This window comes from Rhodnius prolixus, unplaced genomic scaffold, assembly GCF_049639745.1.
Source record: "Rhodnius prolixus isolate KJV_2025 unplaced genomic scaffold, Rpr scaffold_4, whole genome shotgun sequence".
Classification (NCBI taxonomy): domain Eukaryota; kingdom Metazoa; phylum Arthropoda; class Insecta; order Hemiptera; family Reduviidae; genus Rhodnius; species Rhodnius prolixus.
Genome location: NW_027411614.1, coordinates 20,917,887 through 20,935,537, shown reverse-complemented (window position 1 = coordinate 20,935,537; position 17,651 = coordinate 20,917,887). Strand labels below are relative to the sequence as shown.

The window sequence follows — 17,651 nt, the reverse complement described above, 5'->3', positions numbered from 1 at the left end:
TCCTCTACATTGGTCATTGCAATAAACTGATGCTTCTGTAAACTCAACGGATTATTTATTCAAATAAATTAATTTCTGATGTTAGTCACAAACGATTGAGAATAGTCTGGCATTCACTGATCTTTTTTTACTGCCACTTAACTTAGTAAAGTAATGGCCTATTTTTTTCAGGCGGGCTTAACGTCCAATTGTTAGGTGACGTGGACGAGGGCGTAAGCTCATCATACTTTGCTATAAACACTTTTTTTTCTAACAAATAAAAAGTAGTCATACGCAGGATTCGAACTGGAGATCTTTCACTTACAAAGCCACGTTCTTAACCACTAGACCAAAACAGAAGGGTATCTGTTTACCATTCGATTAAGAGCATCGCTTAGACAGGAGTTGGTAAAGTTTCTCTAAATCTTCCTTGTTGTGAAATGTACGGTGCTACATCTTGCGTACTATTCAGGAGGGATAAATACATATATACCTTAAAATCCACATAGGAAGAAAGGAATATAATGCCAATTTCAGTAATGATTTTATTATTTTGCCGAGCTTTCGATCTAGGGACAGGTCATCCTCAGGTCTTATTGACATAATATTTTTACATTATTATAAGGTTGGTGAATCTTCTGTCCTAACTGCTTATGAACTGAAATTGGCATAATTTTTTTCTTCCTACTGGACTAATGAATCAGTCACCAAAAACAATGCTTAAAATTAGAAAATTTGGGGAAAAAATTACCGAAAATTCGTCCATACTCAGTGGGTACCTCACGTTTTTTGAGATTTACTCGAAAATAGCTAGTGATTGTAAACTTCGAACAATATATGCATGCCCATTTATCTATCAATCCACAATCCAAACGCATCAATTTCTTCTCTTCTCCTTTTGTGTTTTCATAATATTTTTATGTACCCAAACTACATCTTTCCAGTTCCATCTTGGAGCCAGTTCCAATCAAAGATATCACACCAAGAAACTCTTGATTTGAGATCACACAAAAAATGTAATCTTAAAAATTTAAGTAGAGATTTTTGTTTTATATTTTCTGTTTTATATCCAAAAGTTAGTAAATTGCAAACAAAAAACAAAACAAAACTAGAAAGCGGAAATAAATTATTTACATCTCTATTAGACTTTATTTACTAAATATTATGTATTACACTATATTTAATACAATATTTTTAACTTGCACACAATTCCATCCTATACACATTGTACTTTCAAACAATTCGCGAAAATTAATTGATAAAATATTTTATATTTACACAAAATGTTATTGGATTTAGCAAATTAAATGGAAAGAAAACAAAACTATAAAATTTAAAAAAAAAGTACAAAAGACAATTTATTTATTTATTTTTTTAAATGATTTTATACCTATTTTATACATTAAGGCTTCTTTGAATACCAATTTTTCACCAATATGTTTAAGGTCACATTAATATTTTTTTTTTAGTTAATTTGTTTTAATTAAATATGATTATTATGACTATTATGACAAGCAATTTATTAATAAACATTGAATAATATAAATATATTACTTAAAAATGGAGGTATCATATTTTTGTATTTTAATTATCTAAAATTACAACTATCGGGTCAGTTGCATTCTTCTTTTTAATTGTAAGAGGAGTTTTATTATTTAAAAACTATAAAGGCACAAAGCATTGCCAACTGATTAAGCTGCGTTAAATTTTTATTTTAAAATTCACATAAAACATTATTATATAGGACAGAATTTTGCTTGCCATATAATTTCAAACCATAGGACACAAAATAATGATTTCAAAATACTGTTGTAAATAAATTGGAAGGTATTTTTTTATTTTTAGATTATTTAAAATTTGTTTTTATTTATTATTTCTAACATTGCAGAGATAGCCAAATAAATAGTAATCTTATCAGGCGCGACTTAGCCGAAGTTTGTTTAAATAAATAATAATAGTGATAATCAACTTTACTTTTAAGTTTTTAATCTTGATGCTAGTCCCAGTCCCAGAGAGCACATTTTAGGGTCTAAGATATTTAAATTAAATTGAAATAATAAATTTAGAAATTTGTAATCAGTGTAAGAAGTAGAGAAAAGGCAAATATGATGGACTGTGAAATCTTTTTTGACGAGAGAGCAGGAAAAGTAGTACTAAAAGAAGCTACTCGAGGCACACTCGACGTGAGCCTCACATTCCTGATCAAGAACTTCTTAAATATTTATAAAATCAGATGCAAGGCGAAGCTTGCCAGTAGAATAATGTTGAAGTGAGTGTGGGCATGAAATGGAACCTTTCTGGATTTGGATTCATAGCTCAGGGTTTTTTTTTAATGATTGATCTCAGTCCCGGGAAGCTTTAGATTAGTCAGTGAACGCTTTGTTCGCGTTCCAGATCTCCAATAAAGCGCAATTGTTTCTATTTTTTCATCAAAAAAAGAACAAATGACTGAGATATTTATAGAACAATTTTATGACAGAAAAGTTAAACAAACAAAACAAATGGGTGAACCAGTTAGAGCCAAAATGTTAGCGTTATCTGAAATTTAATCATTAGGAATATCAAACTCCTTTATTGGTTGTAAGAATATACAATGTGCAATGAGTGAAGAGCTTGAGGGAATTCTTTATTAAAGAAAATATTTGTAATACTTCACTCAAATAATTGCTTGATATATAAAAATACTGGATTAACTTTTCTTTTTTTTTTTTGGCGCACCAACAGCTGAGGTTATTAGCGCCCGGAGCTTTTTTCAGTGCACGGACAGTGTTCTCTCGTTACAGACAACACTGTCCATCACCGGACAGTGAGCTGTAAGAAGCTCCTAGGAAGAGAAAATCTAAGGGTTAGCTGCTGGATTCGAACCCGGGACCTCCGCGTGGGAGTCCAGTATGCTAACCTCATAGCTGGATTAACTTTGATGTTGCTTGGCTAAATTAATCGTACAAGAGTTTTTATAAAGATCTACTAAAAATTTTGGCTACCTTTGCTGACATGTTACCAATTTTATTCCTTCACAAATGAATTATTCATTTGAAAAATATATTTATTAAAATAATAGTAAAAAATAAAGGAAGAAAAATATTCGAAATTTTTAACAAGAGATGGCACTTGAATATTTCTTTTTTCTAAATTATAATAGAGGTTGCGATGAACCTGGCAGGATGATTGCATTATAATAATTAAATAACTGAAAATAATTTTTTGAAATAACATTGAACTTAAAAAAAAATGACCGCAAATTTTACTTTTTCTTTTTTAATCCCGATTTAACAAGAAACATTCATACATTTGTTTTCCTTAACTTAATCCTATCGATAATTCTTAAACTTATCAAATTCATTCTTACAATTATTTCTATAAATAGAAGAGGCTTATATTTTTGATATTCACAACAAATTCTATACAAATCAAATACTTTGGTTTTTAATTCTTTCTTTTTATTTGTAAATGAAAAAAAATTCACTTAAAAAAAATAAAATAAATAAAAATAAAATGGAAAAGAAAAAAAAATTAATAAATTATTGACATAAATTACTATTCATTGATAAACCCACATTGATAATAGGCAAATCCTTTACAACAAGTATTGTAATGTTTTTAGAAGAAAACATTTCATACATATGGAATCATTGTGTAACTTATTTTACTTTAAAATTCATATTAGTGCGCATGCTAAATGCAAATTGCCAACATATAATAATTTATACAAAATGTGGAAGAAGAGGTCAATTTCCGATGACCCACTTTTAAGATTTTGTTTTAACATAAAAACAAATTATTTATTTTCAAAGTGTTTAATTAATTTTATTCCGCCACGATTTAAAAAGAAAGATAAGCTTGTCAAGCTTTGTCCATAATTAAAAATGTTTAAGTAATTTAACAAATAAGAGGGGAAAAACCTAAATTAATTCATTGACTATAAATAAATATCCTTCGGCTACAAAATGAAAAGAAAATTGTGTATTTGATTAAAGCAAAAATTTAAGAAATCAACAGAAACAAAATATTAATTAATAACAATAGCCTAACAAGCTCGATGAGAACATTATGGTGCAGTTCAACTGTCTGCTTTGTAAATAGGACATCCTCCAATCCTCTTACTTTTTTAAATTAAGGTAATTTGGTAGTCGTCAAATCTGTAAAATAAAATCCAATTTATATAAGTCAGAAAAATCTATAGTTAAAGCTGAGCATGTAATAGAAAACATTATAATGAGCCGTACTAATTAGATAATATGTCCTATTACACAGTAAAATAAAAACATCAGTCTGTTAAGTTCCCACTTAGAATTTGCTTTTCCTGATCACCTTCCAATTCAATTCATTAATTAGAAAGAACTCAAAACAAGTTTAACACATCGCATTAAAAAAAAATAAATAAATAATACGCCTAATTGAATAGTTTAGAATAATTAAAAAAAATATATATATTTGAATTTCTGTCACTACCGGAGATTTTAATTTGATGCTTCTTTTTTAAGAAATAACAAATGGCCATTTAGATAGACTATATGGCTATAGACCTGTTTCATATATGTTGACATTCTATCTTCAAATATCTGGAAAAGGATCAGCACAGTGGATAAGCTTATTCTGGATTCCGGGTTATAATCCAGCTGCTGGCCCTTTTAGGTTTTTTTCCCCCTAGGGGCTTTTAATAGCTCACTGTCCGATTATCTATAACGAGAGAACACTATCCGGAGACCAACAGTACACTGAAAAAAAGCTCCAGGTAATCTCAGACCTCAGCTTTGACACGCCTTTAATTTTCAAAAAAAAAAGAAGTAAAAATTTATTTAAAGTTGAAATATATTTAAACTTTAAATAAATAAAGTTTAAATATATAGTTTATTTATTTAATTCATTTAAAGTTTATAAAGGAAATTATTCATTTTAATTTTCTATTCCGATTAGAATTTGTCTATAATCAGAATATAAACACAAAATTATGTTCTGTTAGATCTTAGTTCTTATGTTCATGGATTAGCTTCTTTTGGCTGCGGTTCCATGGGGCACAGATCCTGCCCCGCTATTTTAATCCTTAATCCTTAATATACATAGAATTTAATAATTAGAATTATTGATTAAATATAACTTTTAATAAAACTTTATATTTCGAATGTTATAAAAATCATATTCTGTACTGACTTAGTTAATTATATTGTTTACTCGGTATTTTGTATAAAGATTTATAATCCGTTATTACAAACAAATGTAAAGAGAATTCAATTTAAAAATCTATAAAAGTCATTGATTTTAAGTTTTCGTTGAAATTTCCTCTATGATCAAACAATAAATAGTAGGCCATGTTGTCATAATTTCAGAATGTACATTATAACCAAATTTATTAATTTACTAACCTTTTCTCGATTACTGAAGGTAGTTTCCAATTATTAGAGATAACAGAAAGACTAGGGCTATCCTACTTAATTCTAAACAAGATACACCGCTACCCTCATTCATTGTTGCTTCTGAAACAAATATATCAATAATTTTTATTTTAATTGAAATAATAACAATCATTTAATGCACCTAAACAACATGAATTTGAATTTTAATCATGTGGAATATGAATGATTTAAAAATTTTGAATTAATGCTAATTCAAGAGAAATGCAATCAAATATTGTAAATAGATAACAAGATTGTCTGTTTCTAAACAATTTAACAACAAGCACATAAACCACCATGCAAAATAAATACAACAATACTGTTGATTGTGATACTGATGTACGTGAATACTGTCTTAATAATTTTTATCTAAAGATTTTGTTTTTGGTTTAAATTACTTTTTTTTTTCTTTAACTTGTAAATGTGCTAAATATTTAACTTAATGCAAATTCTATCAGTTTTTGTAGACAGTTGGCCTTAAACGCCTCTTCATGTTGTATTTTCAAATATTTGTAAAAAAAAAGGCTTAGATCCTAGTGTGGAACCCACATACTTGGTGTCTTGGCTTTGCGGGCTTACCTCCAACCGCTAGGCTATCGCGGCGCCTCTCTTTAGACAATATAATCCTTACCAATCACTGTTCCTGTTTTTTAATTTAATAATAAAGAAAGATGATTATCCATAAAAGTGGTAAATGAACAAGGAAAAAAAAAGAAATAAGCCTAGATACAACAGTCTTTTCAAATGTTAGCACAGATTTAAAAACTGAAAAACTCTTCTTGTTAAACTTTAACTTTTTTTTCAAGAAAATTAATCCTGCAATATAAATCAGTGAATATGAAATGGTGATTGATGCTTCAGTTGTTTAACAATTACAGAAGCTTGAAATGTAACTACTGTATAACATTAGCAGAGTATTGATTCAATTAGAAAAGCATTCATATTTACCACAAATGATATCAAAATCTATTTATTTCTCGGTTTGATATTTTGTTAAAAACCCAAATCTACAAAATTTGGCTAGAAAAGAAATAAACTAGCAAGTAAAACAGTATGTTAAAATGATAAATAAGTCTAAAACATTAGCACCACTAATTGGCAGGCATCAATTTTCAGTTTGCAATAAACATTTACTTTATTGTAAATTCTTTAAAACAATGCAAAGCAAATAATTGCTTGCAGCATTCCTCTATCAATATCAGAATTATGTGTAATAATATTTCCATGCAAATAGTTGCAGAGGATCTTGAAAAAAAAAAGTATATTTGCCAACAAATTGCCCCTTAATTTTACATAATGGGAATAAGGCAAACTCTAATATGTTAGGGGTCAAAAAAATCCTCATATGTGAAAAAAAGTAAATTTTTGTATTTTCCAATGAAATCAATTAAATGTTTAGCTCATGTAATTAATTTCAAAATGTTCAAAAATAACTTGGGTTTGTGAGGATTGCAAAGAATGAATAGCCACCAATATTTACATAAAATAATTTTCAATAACGTTTCGAGGGAAGGGATTAGCTATGAGGTTAGCATACTGGACTCCCACGCGGAGGTCCCGGGTTCGAATCCAGCAGCTGACCCTTAGATTTTCTCTTCCTAGAAGCTTCTTACAGCTCACTGTCCGGTGATGGACAGTGTTGTCTGTAACGAGAGAACACTGTCCGGAGGCCGGCAGTGCACTGAAAAAAGCTCCGGGCGCTAATGACCTCAGCTGTTGATGCGCCAAAAAAAAAAAAAAAAAAAAAAAAAAAAAAAAAAATAACGTTTCGAATTGTTTGGTTAGTAATTTTAATTGTGAACGTAAAATATCTGGTGATTATTTTTAATATTGATACCACAAATCAACTATACAGAGTACATGACATAATACAGTGCCCAATTATACAATTACATAATTCAATATAGTTTTGGACTTTAAAAGAAATGCATAACAAAATTATGGAATCGCGTAAATTCTTTTGGTTTGTCTCCTAGGACGGAACTTAGAAACAATGAGTGTATCTATTCGAAAGGCTAATAACTCGTAATCATCCAACCTAAAGTAAATTTTTAAAGGGTAAAAGAAACAATAAATTTTCTGCGAACAGTTCGTTTCTCTCTGGCTTTCAGAATGTTATGTATGTTTTAAATTGCATCTATATTGTTCCTGTATCATGTTCGTAGATTTAAAAAATAATTGTCGATAAAAAATTATGAAATGAAAAACTCTATAAATATTTTCAGTTTTTAAGTATTTCAAAAAACTAATTTTGCTCCTTAACTACATTATCATCTTGCCTAAATCGTTTTAATAAGAAATTTTAAAAATAACTGTATTTACATTCTTTTATTTAAATATAGCCTACCCGATTTAGTGTAACAAACCAAATTTCAAAACTAGAACATTTACTGAGTCAGTGTATATCAGAAGTATTTTAATTGAAAATCAAACCTCAAATATTTGAAACTTAAGTGAAGTTTACGATGAGATTAAAGTGTTGCAATAAAGTATTAAGAAATTGTTTTGAAGTTATTTTTAATTTTTCCTGAACAGATGAACAATCTCAGACAATAAACCAAGTTACTGGAATTAAATTGAATTTTTTAAAAAGAAGCATGCTAATATTCAAGCAGATTGGATTTCTTTCTAGATTAAATATTTAAAAATTTATTTCGTAAAATAAACTACATTGAATGGCGGCTACTTTGCTATTTTAAAATTTAAATTTTATAAAATAAATTGTGTTATACAAGGGATTTGAGTAATTCAAGCAGAGAAAATTAAAAGAGGACAATTGAATGCGAAGATTGTAAATTATTTCAAAAAATATTAACTGTGTTAAATGAAATATTAATGATAAATTTTAGAAGAACTCAGCTTAGTTGGTAGCGCGGTAGACTAGTAAGTTGATCTGGGTTGAAATTCAGACGCGTTATTATTATATTTTCTTTTCTTTGAAGCTTCAACACGTCATTGTCCGATAAGTTGTCGTAGTGAGAGAACACTGTTTAGAGGGCGGCGCAAGGCAGTGTGAAAGCTCCGAGCGCCAATGGCCTTAGATATTGACGCGCCTAATAATAATTATTATAAAATGAGATGGTTTCGAGCGCTATTTGGAGAGGCAAAGCCCTAAAAAAGTCAATAACCCTCGATTTATTGATGGCGATGGAATAAACGAAGATTTATTAGAGATTGGTGCTGATCAAACATGCGGCCACACAGTATAACCTACCTAGATGTATTAGGATAGAGTTGTCTTCACTTATCATAATACTAGACCTTACTTTGGTTAGCTAAGGAACAAATATAAATTTACACAACAGATCTCGGCAATTCAGATTCCGCTAATCTTGTCAGAACGCAAAAAGAGAAACTGTCACTATATGGGCAGCCGAGATAACCGATTCAAGGAGCGGTAGTAATGTAATAATCATTCGGCTAGTGATGGTCTGATGAAGGTTTAAGGCTGAAGTCGCTCAGCTCAGAACTCGTGGACTCGATGTCCGATATATAAATGCATCGACCTGTTATTCTCAGAATAACTTTTCCGGAATATAATAATAATAAATGGAAACCAACGGTGCTGGACAGTTGGTCCACAAGACTGAAGGTCTTTCATAAGCTTTGGAAATATATACGTATGTTTCTTTTTCAAAGATTTCCACTTTCTAACAGCTCCTACAGCACTATCCGGCGATGGGTAATGTTATGTATGTAAAGAGAAAACACAGCCTGGAGGCCAGTAGAGCAGCGAAAAATACTTCGGGCGCCTTGATCTCAGATGTCAAGTAAAATAAAATAAAAATGAATAAATAATAATAATCGAATCTACGCATTACACGAACTGAAATATAACTGGAATTTAAAAGTATTTAGAGAAAAATTAACAAAACAAGGAATTATCAACTAATAAAAGCATTTTTTTTTTAATTTGGAGAATTTCTACTAGAATTAATTAAAACTACCAGAAAACATTAAATAAAATTGTTATTTACAAGAAACCAAAATTAGCATTACTGTTTTTCTTAAATTTCTACTAGAATAAATTATGGAAGTAAAAGATAATTCAAATTTTTACCCAAACGTATGTTTCACTTACCTAAAAGTTTAGACTGCATTGCACGGCCAATATCATCTGTAATTGTAAAGTTAAAAGGATATGCAAATAAATCAAGTCAAAAGCGTGAAAGTATATAAAAAAAAAGCATGTTACAAAAAGTGCAAAAATATTTTTAAAAAAATAAAAAATATGCATAAAAAAAATTGAACATTGCCAGAGTCAATTTCCCTTTCTGTTGGCACATATAAATTAATTTATCTGCCAAGTTTGGTTTTAATAAAGTTTAAATGAAAGCAATGAATTTGTCCAGAATATTGTTATCAGTGCAAAATTTAATTAATAAAACAATAATAATTTTTTTGTGCCGCCCTTCATTTTTATGATTAGTTTTGCCTATTTAGATTATTTTTGATGATAGAATAGTATCATTTTTCGTTAACTTATTCCATAAAAAAAAGGTAAAAAATATGGTTATGTTTTTAATGTGGATTAGTAAATGGTTGGTTAATCCTTTAAATTTTTTGCATAGAAGTTAGCTGGTAATCTTTAATTATTCACATGTTTACGCTTCAAAAATCAATTTAAGAAGCTAAACTAGCTGCTTATCTACCCACATCTTAACCAATACTGTTAGGCCTTTTTATGTGGCCTTTATAAATAAATGCTTTTTTTCCCAAAATCATACCAAAGTAAATCTCGTTGTTTTTTAGAGATATGAGAAAAAAAGAGTCAAACGAATGCTCTTTTAACATACATTTTAATATAAACCAATTTCTCTTAAATTAACTCCTTACAAAATAAAAATGAAAAAGAAAATGACCCCTGAAAGGTTTTTGAGGATTTCAAAGAACTTTGATCTTATCAAAGTAATCAAAGAAAATAATTGATTAAATCTTAAATGGACTAATGTTCTTGAAAGTTTATGATAAGTTACTGGGTTCGTATTTAGATTTAAAAGAAAATATGAGGAGATAAATATAATATAGCTTATTTTTGGGCTAAAGTAGAATATTTTTAATAAAACCACGAGAGAACTCTGTCGGACAGAAGCAAAATTAATAATACTAATCCACATTAAATTAACTTCACCGTAGAAAAAGATTAAGCTTGTCAAATTGTTTTTTAAATTGACTAATGTATATAAATTGAATTAAATTTAATCTATACAAATTTTTTGAATATTGTTCAAGTTAAAACTGTCCGCTTAGACAGTTATATTAGGGTTCTATACAGTTTATATGTAAAGACACAGAATATATACTGTATGTACATAATTTTTATTTACTAAATTAAAAAATAAAATAAAATAATCAATCCATTGCAACGAAAATGAAACAAGAAAAATTTAGTAAATCATGCCCAACATAAAATGGAATGTTATTTACTTACTTCCAGCAAAAGTATGTTTATCAGAGTAGTCTGACCATCCATAAATATTCTTAGCTCGAACTTTAGCTTCGTAAGTACCTGGCTCTAGATCCTTGAATGTATGACTGTAAACGAAATCTAACGGTGGGGTAACACTTCTTGAACTTTCATCTAACGTTACGGTGATCCAATCGTCTACCTAAAGGAACGTACAGAAACTAATTAGTAACTACTTTTAATTAATCTGCAGAGTGAGACTGTTGTAAATCTCAGAATATACGTCATTCTTTTGGCTTGGTAAAAAATTTAAAGTCACTTTTTAAGCATTATTTCATGTATGAGTTGAGCTTGATTTATGTTACTAAAAAAAGGCCAGTGGAAGGTAACTGCCACTGAATTTTCTACGAACATTTTAAGATTGATTTAAAGCTCTGAAGGCTTAAGATTTCGAGGATCAACTGAAATCCATATTTGATACATCCATATGCATGATATATTTACATTTATTATAATGATTATTATTTATTTGTAGTTTATTCAAGGATGAAAATATAACCAAAACAAAAAATAAAACATTATCTTTACTATTTCTCAGATTAACTGTCAGAATAAATATTACAATTTTTACTTATTTAATTGTAAGAAATATAACTTACGTGCTGTTTCTTGTAAAGTACTTCAAATTCGTCAATAGCCTTATAACTTCTGACAATCCAACTTAAAACGGGGCTGCTGATGCTGTCTTCACTATAGCTTGAATTCTCGAATACTGGTTTGCCTGGCTTACCTATAATTTCAATATATCATCAATTTAAGATTTTAAGAATACGTGATTTAAAAAATATTCGTAAATGACATGGGTTCCTCGTTCAAAAAAAGGATTAGGTTAAGGGAAATAAAAAAGATATTTCTTAGTGTACATAGTTAATTAGTTTTTGCTTCCCAATTAGGTAAATCAATTTAATGTCTTCATTCGAAAATTACCAAATTTCGTAACACATCTCACTTGCGGTGCGCAAACTGTTGAAAGCTAATCTATGTATGCCATCTACTTAATAAAAAACTAATATAAATAATTAAATGAAAGAAAACAGAGGTTAATGCTGACATCTTTTAGAACAAAACTAAAATAAGATTAATTTAATTTTAACAATATCTACAAAAAGATTGAAAAGACAGCCGACTTATGCAATATAAATAATTTTAAAGGAAAAAAAAGCGAAAAAGCTATAGTTTTCTATACCTAATATTAAAGGCGGACACTTCAATTTTCAACGACGAATTTCGTTAAAATTTTGTATTTCTTATTTTATATTTTATTTAAGGCGCTTCAACATCTAAGGTTATTGGCGCCCGGAGTATTTTCAGTGCAATGCCGGCCAGCGGACAGTGAGCTGTAAGAAGCTCCTAGGAAGAGAAAATCTAAGGGTAAGTAGCTGGATTCGAACCCAGGACCTCCGCGTGGGAATTCAACACGCTAACCGCATAGCTAATCCCTTCCCTAATAATTTAGAAAAGCATAATGATTCTGTTTTATGACGAATAAAAAATAAAATTACCTGTTAATTCTACAGTTCCAGTAGAATTTCCTATGCTGTTTATCGCAAAGCAAGTGTAAGTCCCATAATCACTCTTTCTCGTTCCGGAAATACGGAGTATTTTTTTGTGGCCTTCTTGAAGTATATTAATGTGATGGGTTGAATTCAATTTCTCACTTCCTTTGTACCACCAAACCTATGGAGTTTCAAATTATTCAATCTACTAACCACAAAATTTCAAGATAAATGATTCAAACCTGTTCAATATAACCTTCTGCAAAAATACATACGATCGTATGCTTAATTCTGATTTGTCTATACATGAGTTTAATAGTCATTTGTCGGTTTCAGTAATTCATTGCAAAGAGCTGACTTGAAGTCCACAACTAGTATCTACGAAACGTGACGACTTCCCTCACAGTTGTTAAAGTAGTAGACAATGAAAAGCAAATAAATAAAACAAAACTGAAAAATGGTTGTACGGAAAATATGAATCGCAAAGTTGTAAACTTAATTGATGAAGAAAAAAAAGAATAATTTTTAACATCAATGAAACAAATGAGGAAGATTTTCGTTCTATCTTTGAGGTGCCTGTATTTCTCGTATGGCGTCCATACTGAGAAGGAAGGTATGCACATTTTTTACGACTTTAATTCCAGCAATTTCTTGTTACAACTCTAACTGATGCATTTAGAAAACTGATGGCACAACCATACGCGGTAATTTTTGATAAAATGTTTAAGATGTCGAGTAATTATCTTCCGACTATCTAGTTCATCACTACATACATCGCGCCCAAGTTCAAGTAAAACCCTTTGGCTACAGCTTAGAAAATTTCAGAAAACTCGGAAAAACCTAATACTAACAAATGCTGTGTACTGAATTCTTGTAATTCAGTATTTATTTAGACATTTCGTACTCAACAAAATTACAGAGTTTAGAATTGTACAATGACTGAATTGGCACTTCAGAGGACTTCCCCTTCTATAGAACCCAGTTTATTTAAAGTATTCAGCTCAAATTGATTTTCAGAAACATTGCTGAGAAAAAAAAACCTGTATGGTGGCGCACCAATCAATTAATCGATTTCCTTAAAATCTGGAATTTTGGTAACCCGTTTAATTATTGTAAGCACATACGATAACCAACATTTGCTTACAAGCACTGAATTTATAGCAAAACATTAACGCTAATAATATTTCCACTTGTTTACCTCAGCTGGAGGATTGGAATGTACATTGCAGATAATTTCCGATTCGTAACCCTCTCCAGCAATAATTGGTTCATTTGACATTTCAATTTCAGGAGAATCTGTAACACAAGTAAACGTTCTGAAAATGCAGGCAATAACATCAGCTTAAATCTATCATTAATAGCTTGGCTACATTCGGAGTAAATTTTGATAAATTTCTATTATTTAAACTCACAAACAACTTGTATTTCTGCAGAACGAGAATCTTGTCCATTTTGATTGGTTGCTGTACAAACATACTTTCCAGTATGCTTTCTAGTGGCAAAATCAATGTGAATGGCGTCCTTGCCTTCACTTTCTTTCAATGGTTTACCCTAAAAGTAAAGTATATATTAATAAAAATATTTAATATATTAATATTTTTTTTTTTTTTTTTTTTTTTTGCGCATCAACAGCTGAGGTCATTAGCGCCCGGAGCTTTTTCCAGTGCACTGCCGGCCTCCGGACAGTGTTCTCTCGTTACAGACAACACTGTCCATCACCGGACAGTGAGCTGTAAGAAGCTCCTAGGAAGAGAAAATCTAAGGGTCAGCTGCTGGATTCGAACCCGGGACCTCCGAATATATTAATATTATTAATATTAATGTAAATAAAGGAAAATTGATTAATCCAGGCATTGTAATTTAAAGTGAAATATTTGTTTTGTATTTAAGGCACGTCAACAAGTGAGGTTATTGGCGCCCGCTTCAATGCTCGTTACAAACAACACGTCTGTGAGTTGTAAGAAGCACCTAGGAAGAGAAAATCTAAGGGCCAGCAGTTGGATTCGAACCCGGGATCTCCGCGTTGGAATAATTTAAAATTTTTCTTAGAAATACTAGATTAGCTTAAATATCTATTTTGAGTTTATTGCTTTATAGTCAAGCGAAACTGGGCAACTACCTAGAATCTCTAGGGAAGCCCTGGGTAGGGTGAGAAATTGACATTCAGGGATAACCACTCTCTGGTGTAACAAACTTCATTCCTTAATGATATTCAAATGTTCTGAGGATAGTCCCAGGGACCAGAAAGAAGATAAAGGAGGCAGGGATAAAGGGATAACCACTTCTTGTTAACTAATACCCCCCTCTTCTCAAGAACGTGTATAACTTATTCTTCCACCTGGTCACTAAATAAGCCTTTTCGAGGTAGTCATGTCTACCTTTCAAGTTCACGTTAATCAGTCATGGCTACCTATTCCTTGGGTTGCATCAGAGACTTTGTCTTCGAGTCATTTTAGTCCAGCAACTTTAGTTAGCGCATCGTGTGGTAGCTTTTGATTTTTCTATTAGTTAATAACACTTGATAGAGACTCCAGTTAGTATAGCTGGAGTAAATGCGCATTTAGAAACGCGAACTTCCCAAATTAGAGTAACGTGTATCACTAATTTAAAAGCCGCAAGAAAAATCGACTGTAATTTACTTTTAACTCTTTTATTTTTTATTTAAGAATGAAGATTACTATCTTTTATTAAAAGATGAATATTTATCTAGGTGTAAATTGTTTAAATCTTAATTTAAACGTTTCCGCCTTCCTACTATAGTCAAAAACACGACGGCAATGCCTGTTCAGTTCAGAATATCTTCTTATTCACAGATAAAATGCAGATTATTTAAGACACTGATTGGTGCTTTGATGCGAGAGAGATCCAATTCTGCTATCTAAAGGTAATCATATTACTTCTAAAGGAACCTACAATTTAGTATAACAGAGACTGTCTCCAAATTATGCAATCATCGATTTAAGACGTAGATTGGAAGATGAAAACATTGGTAGAAAACAATTCTTAAAAGTATCAAAAAATAACTTTGATATGTTATTTACCTTGTGACTCCAAGAGATTGTAGGCTTTGGATAACCACCAACTTCGCACATAATTGTAAATGGTTCGTTCTTCTTAAAAATTTTAGGCTCTTCCGGGAAAACCCTAATTACTCTGGGCATACCTTGCCCACGTTGTTCAATCTGGCTATTAACTTCATTTTCCTTTACAGAAACCCAGTGTGTGATTATTTGTTCATTTTCGTCTAACAGCTGACATGAGAAGGATGTATCGTCCACACTTGATACGTTTTCTATGGTCAGTGTTTGTGCTTTGGACAATGTGTAACGCGGTTCTTGCAATTGTTTTGTTTCATCAAAGAACAAGGCGTCTGAGAAATTGCGTCGCCATTGGACAACAGCATTATCTGGAAATTAGTTAATAAGCAATTGAACAAAATGAAATTAAGAAAATAAAAATTAATCATTTAACATAAAAATAAAAAATTATACATTTTACAATTTAAAGCGATAGGAAATATCAATAAGATTTAGGACTACAAATTTTATATTAATTGAATTAATAGAAAATAAAAATAATTTAGTCAAAGAGGAGTGCTTGCTTAAATTGCTGAGCATCGAGAGGGTTCAGCATCATCTAAAGTCTCAAGATGCAACAGGTTGCCACGAAAAACATGCCTTCTAGCAATCGGCCCGCTTAAATCTTATTCTTATAATGGGATTGAAAAAATAACTGCCATTTCAGTCTAGAAAAATTTATTTTGCCGAGCTTTCGACCTAGGGACTAGGTCAGTGATGGGCAAAGTACGGCCCGCGGGCCAACTCCGGCCCGCGAAAGTATTTAATCCGGCCCGCCGAGGGTCCATCGACATGGATAGTATATGGCCCGCTATAATTACGTTTTGACGGTCGAGAAGTATAAAGTAGATTCTACTTAGTAGAATAATAGATGCATAACCTATAGGTGAAGCTAAACTAGCCGCGTAGTTACACAAGTGTGTAATGCTGTAATGTTTTTATAATATTATGATTAAAAGCTTTAACACAAAATGCATTTTTTCTATAATTCTGGCCCTCCTCTAGAATTTCTTAAACTTTGTGGCCCCCCATTAAAAAAGTTTGCCCACCACTGGACTAGGTCATCTTCAGGGCTAGTTTAGAAAGTAATACTATTACATTTCAGGGTTGGTGTGTCTTCTGTCTTGTCTGTTCATGGACTCTGCTCGGCAAAATAAATTTTTCTAGACTGAAATGGCAGTTATTTTTTCAATCCCATTGAAACTATGAATCAGTTACCAAAAAGAATGAACAACTTATTCTTACAATTATGCAATAAATGAATCTCTTTAACCGCAGTTTAATTTAAAATTCAATTCTCACCAATATTTTCGATATCGCAAGGTAAGCGAATTGTCTCTCCAGCGGTCACCGTGAAATTTTGTCCTTTCGATAGAATTACTGGCGCACCACCCAAATCGTCATCAGTATCGTCGTCAGCATCGTTGATCATTAGATCATCTTCGTCTGGATCACCTTCGAACGAAGGTCGGGCCCAGGCTGCGAACAAACAATATTTATTATTATAATTATAAACAACAACTTATTGCTGTACATCTATTTAAATCTAATTACAACGTTCCATGTAAAGTGATGGGCTGTTCAGAACAGCAAAATACAGGAAGTGAACCATATCATGATAAAGGAAATTGTGTGGAGATTTTAAACATTTTCTATTCTCATCAATGGACAAAAAAGTCTTGGAATATTTTTTGTTGCGAATAACATTATTACTGCCATTCTCCATGTTATGACTGACCTTAGCTGTAACATACATCAAAATAATATTAATAGTTCATATACTTACACGGATACGAACCGAATACACTTTTGATGAAAGAGAAGAGAGTGGTTATGCTTAGTGCAGTAGCCTTAAGGTTCTAGGGCCGCTAGCTTTCTCTTATTAGGGGGCAAACTGATGAACTAACAAAATGGTGAAACAAAGTAAGTGCTAAAACAACATTTCCTAGAGCCATCAATTGAGGAAGATGAGATCATCTCAAGTTGTCGGAGAGGTTACTACCATTACTGGTTATTGTGAGTGATGTTCGGCTTGCGGGAATCCGTAAAGGGGACGTTTTGAATGGTTAGGTTGGAAGGGTAGTTCAGAGAGTTTGCCAATAAGTATAACCCATTAGTCTTTAATTTTAGAAAAGTATTATTGATTTTAGAGGAATTCCAGTTAAAAAATGGCGAGATGGTTTTTGTTATTTAATTAATTCTATGAATATCTTGAATAGTGTTGGCAAGTGAGAAGAAA

At 31.0% G+C, this 17,651-nt stretch overlaps 1 protein-coding gene and 1 long non-coding RNA gene across 6 annotated transcripts in view; one reads left to right on the top strand and one right to left on the bottom strand.

Annotated features, from left to right (window-relative positions):
- Window positions 1–1,101: 1,101 nt before the first annotated feature.
- Window positions 1,102–17,651, bottom strand: part of LOC141455397 (limbic system-associated membrane protein-like) — a 482,699-nt gene continuing 466,149 nt past the window's right edge. For 4 of the 5 annotated variants that reach the window (XM_074130441.1, XM_074130437.1, XM_074130440.1 and 1 more), the window contains 10 exons: window positions 16,715–16,891; window positions 15,377–15,741; window positions 13,748–13,886; window positions 13,534–13,631; window positions 12,342–12,516; window positions 11,439–11,569; window positions 10,804–10,981; window positions 9,454–9,489; window positions 5,343–5,453; window positions 1,102–4,118 (listed from right to left, as the gene is read on the bottom strand). In XM_074130441.1, coding sequence (XP_073986542.1) covers window positions 5,353–5,453; window positions 9,454–9,489; window positions 10,804–10,981; window positions 11,439–11,569; window positions 12,342–12,516; window positions 13,534–13,631; window positions 13,748–13,886; window positions 15,377–15,741; window positions 16,715–16,844 — 1,353 coding nt within the window. In that variant the 5' untranslated portion in view covers window positions 16,845–16,891 and the 3' untranslated portion in view covers window positions 1,102–4,118; window positions 5,343–5,352. The remainder of the gene's footprint in view (window positions 4,119–5,342; window positions 5,454–9,453; window positions 9,490–10,803; window positions 10,982–11,438; window positions 11,570–12,341; window positions 12,517–13,533; window positions 13,632–13,747; window positions 13,887–15,376; window positions 15,742–16,714; window positions 16,892–17,651) is intronic. The other variant, XM_074130439.1, reaches the window with a different exon arrangement.
- LOC141455407 (uncharacterized) lies at window positions 5,560–13,631 on the top strand. The gene is made up of 2 exons (XR_012459255.1): window positions 5,560–5,711; window positions 12,672–13,631. It is a non-coding gene; the product is annotated as an uncharacterized lncRNA (long non-coding RNA).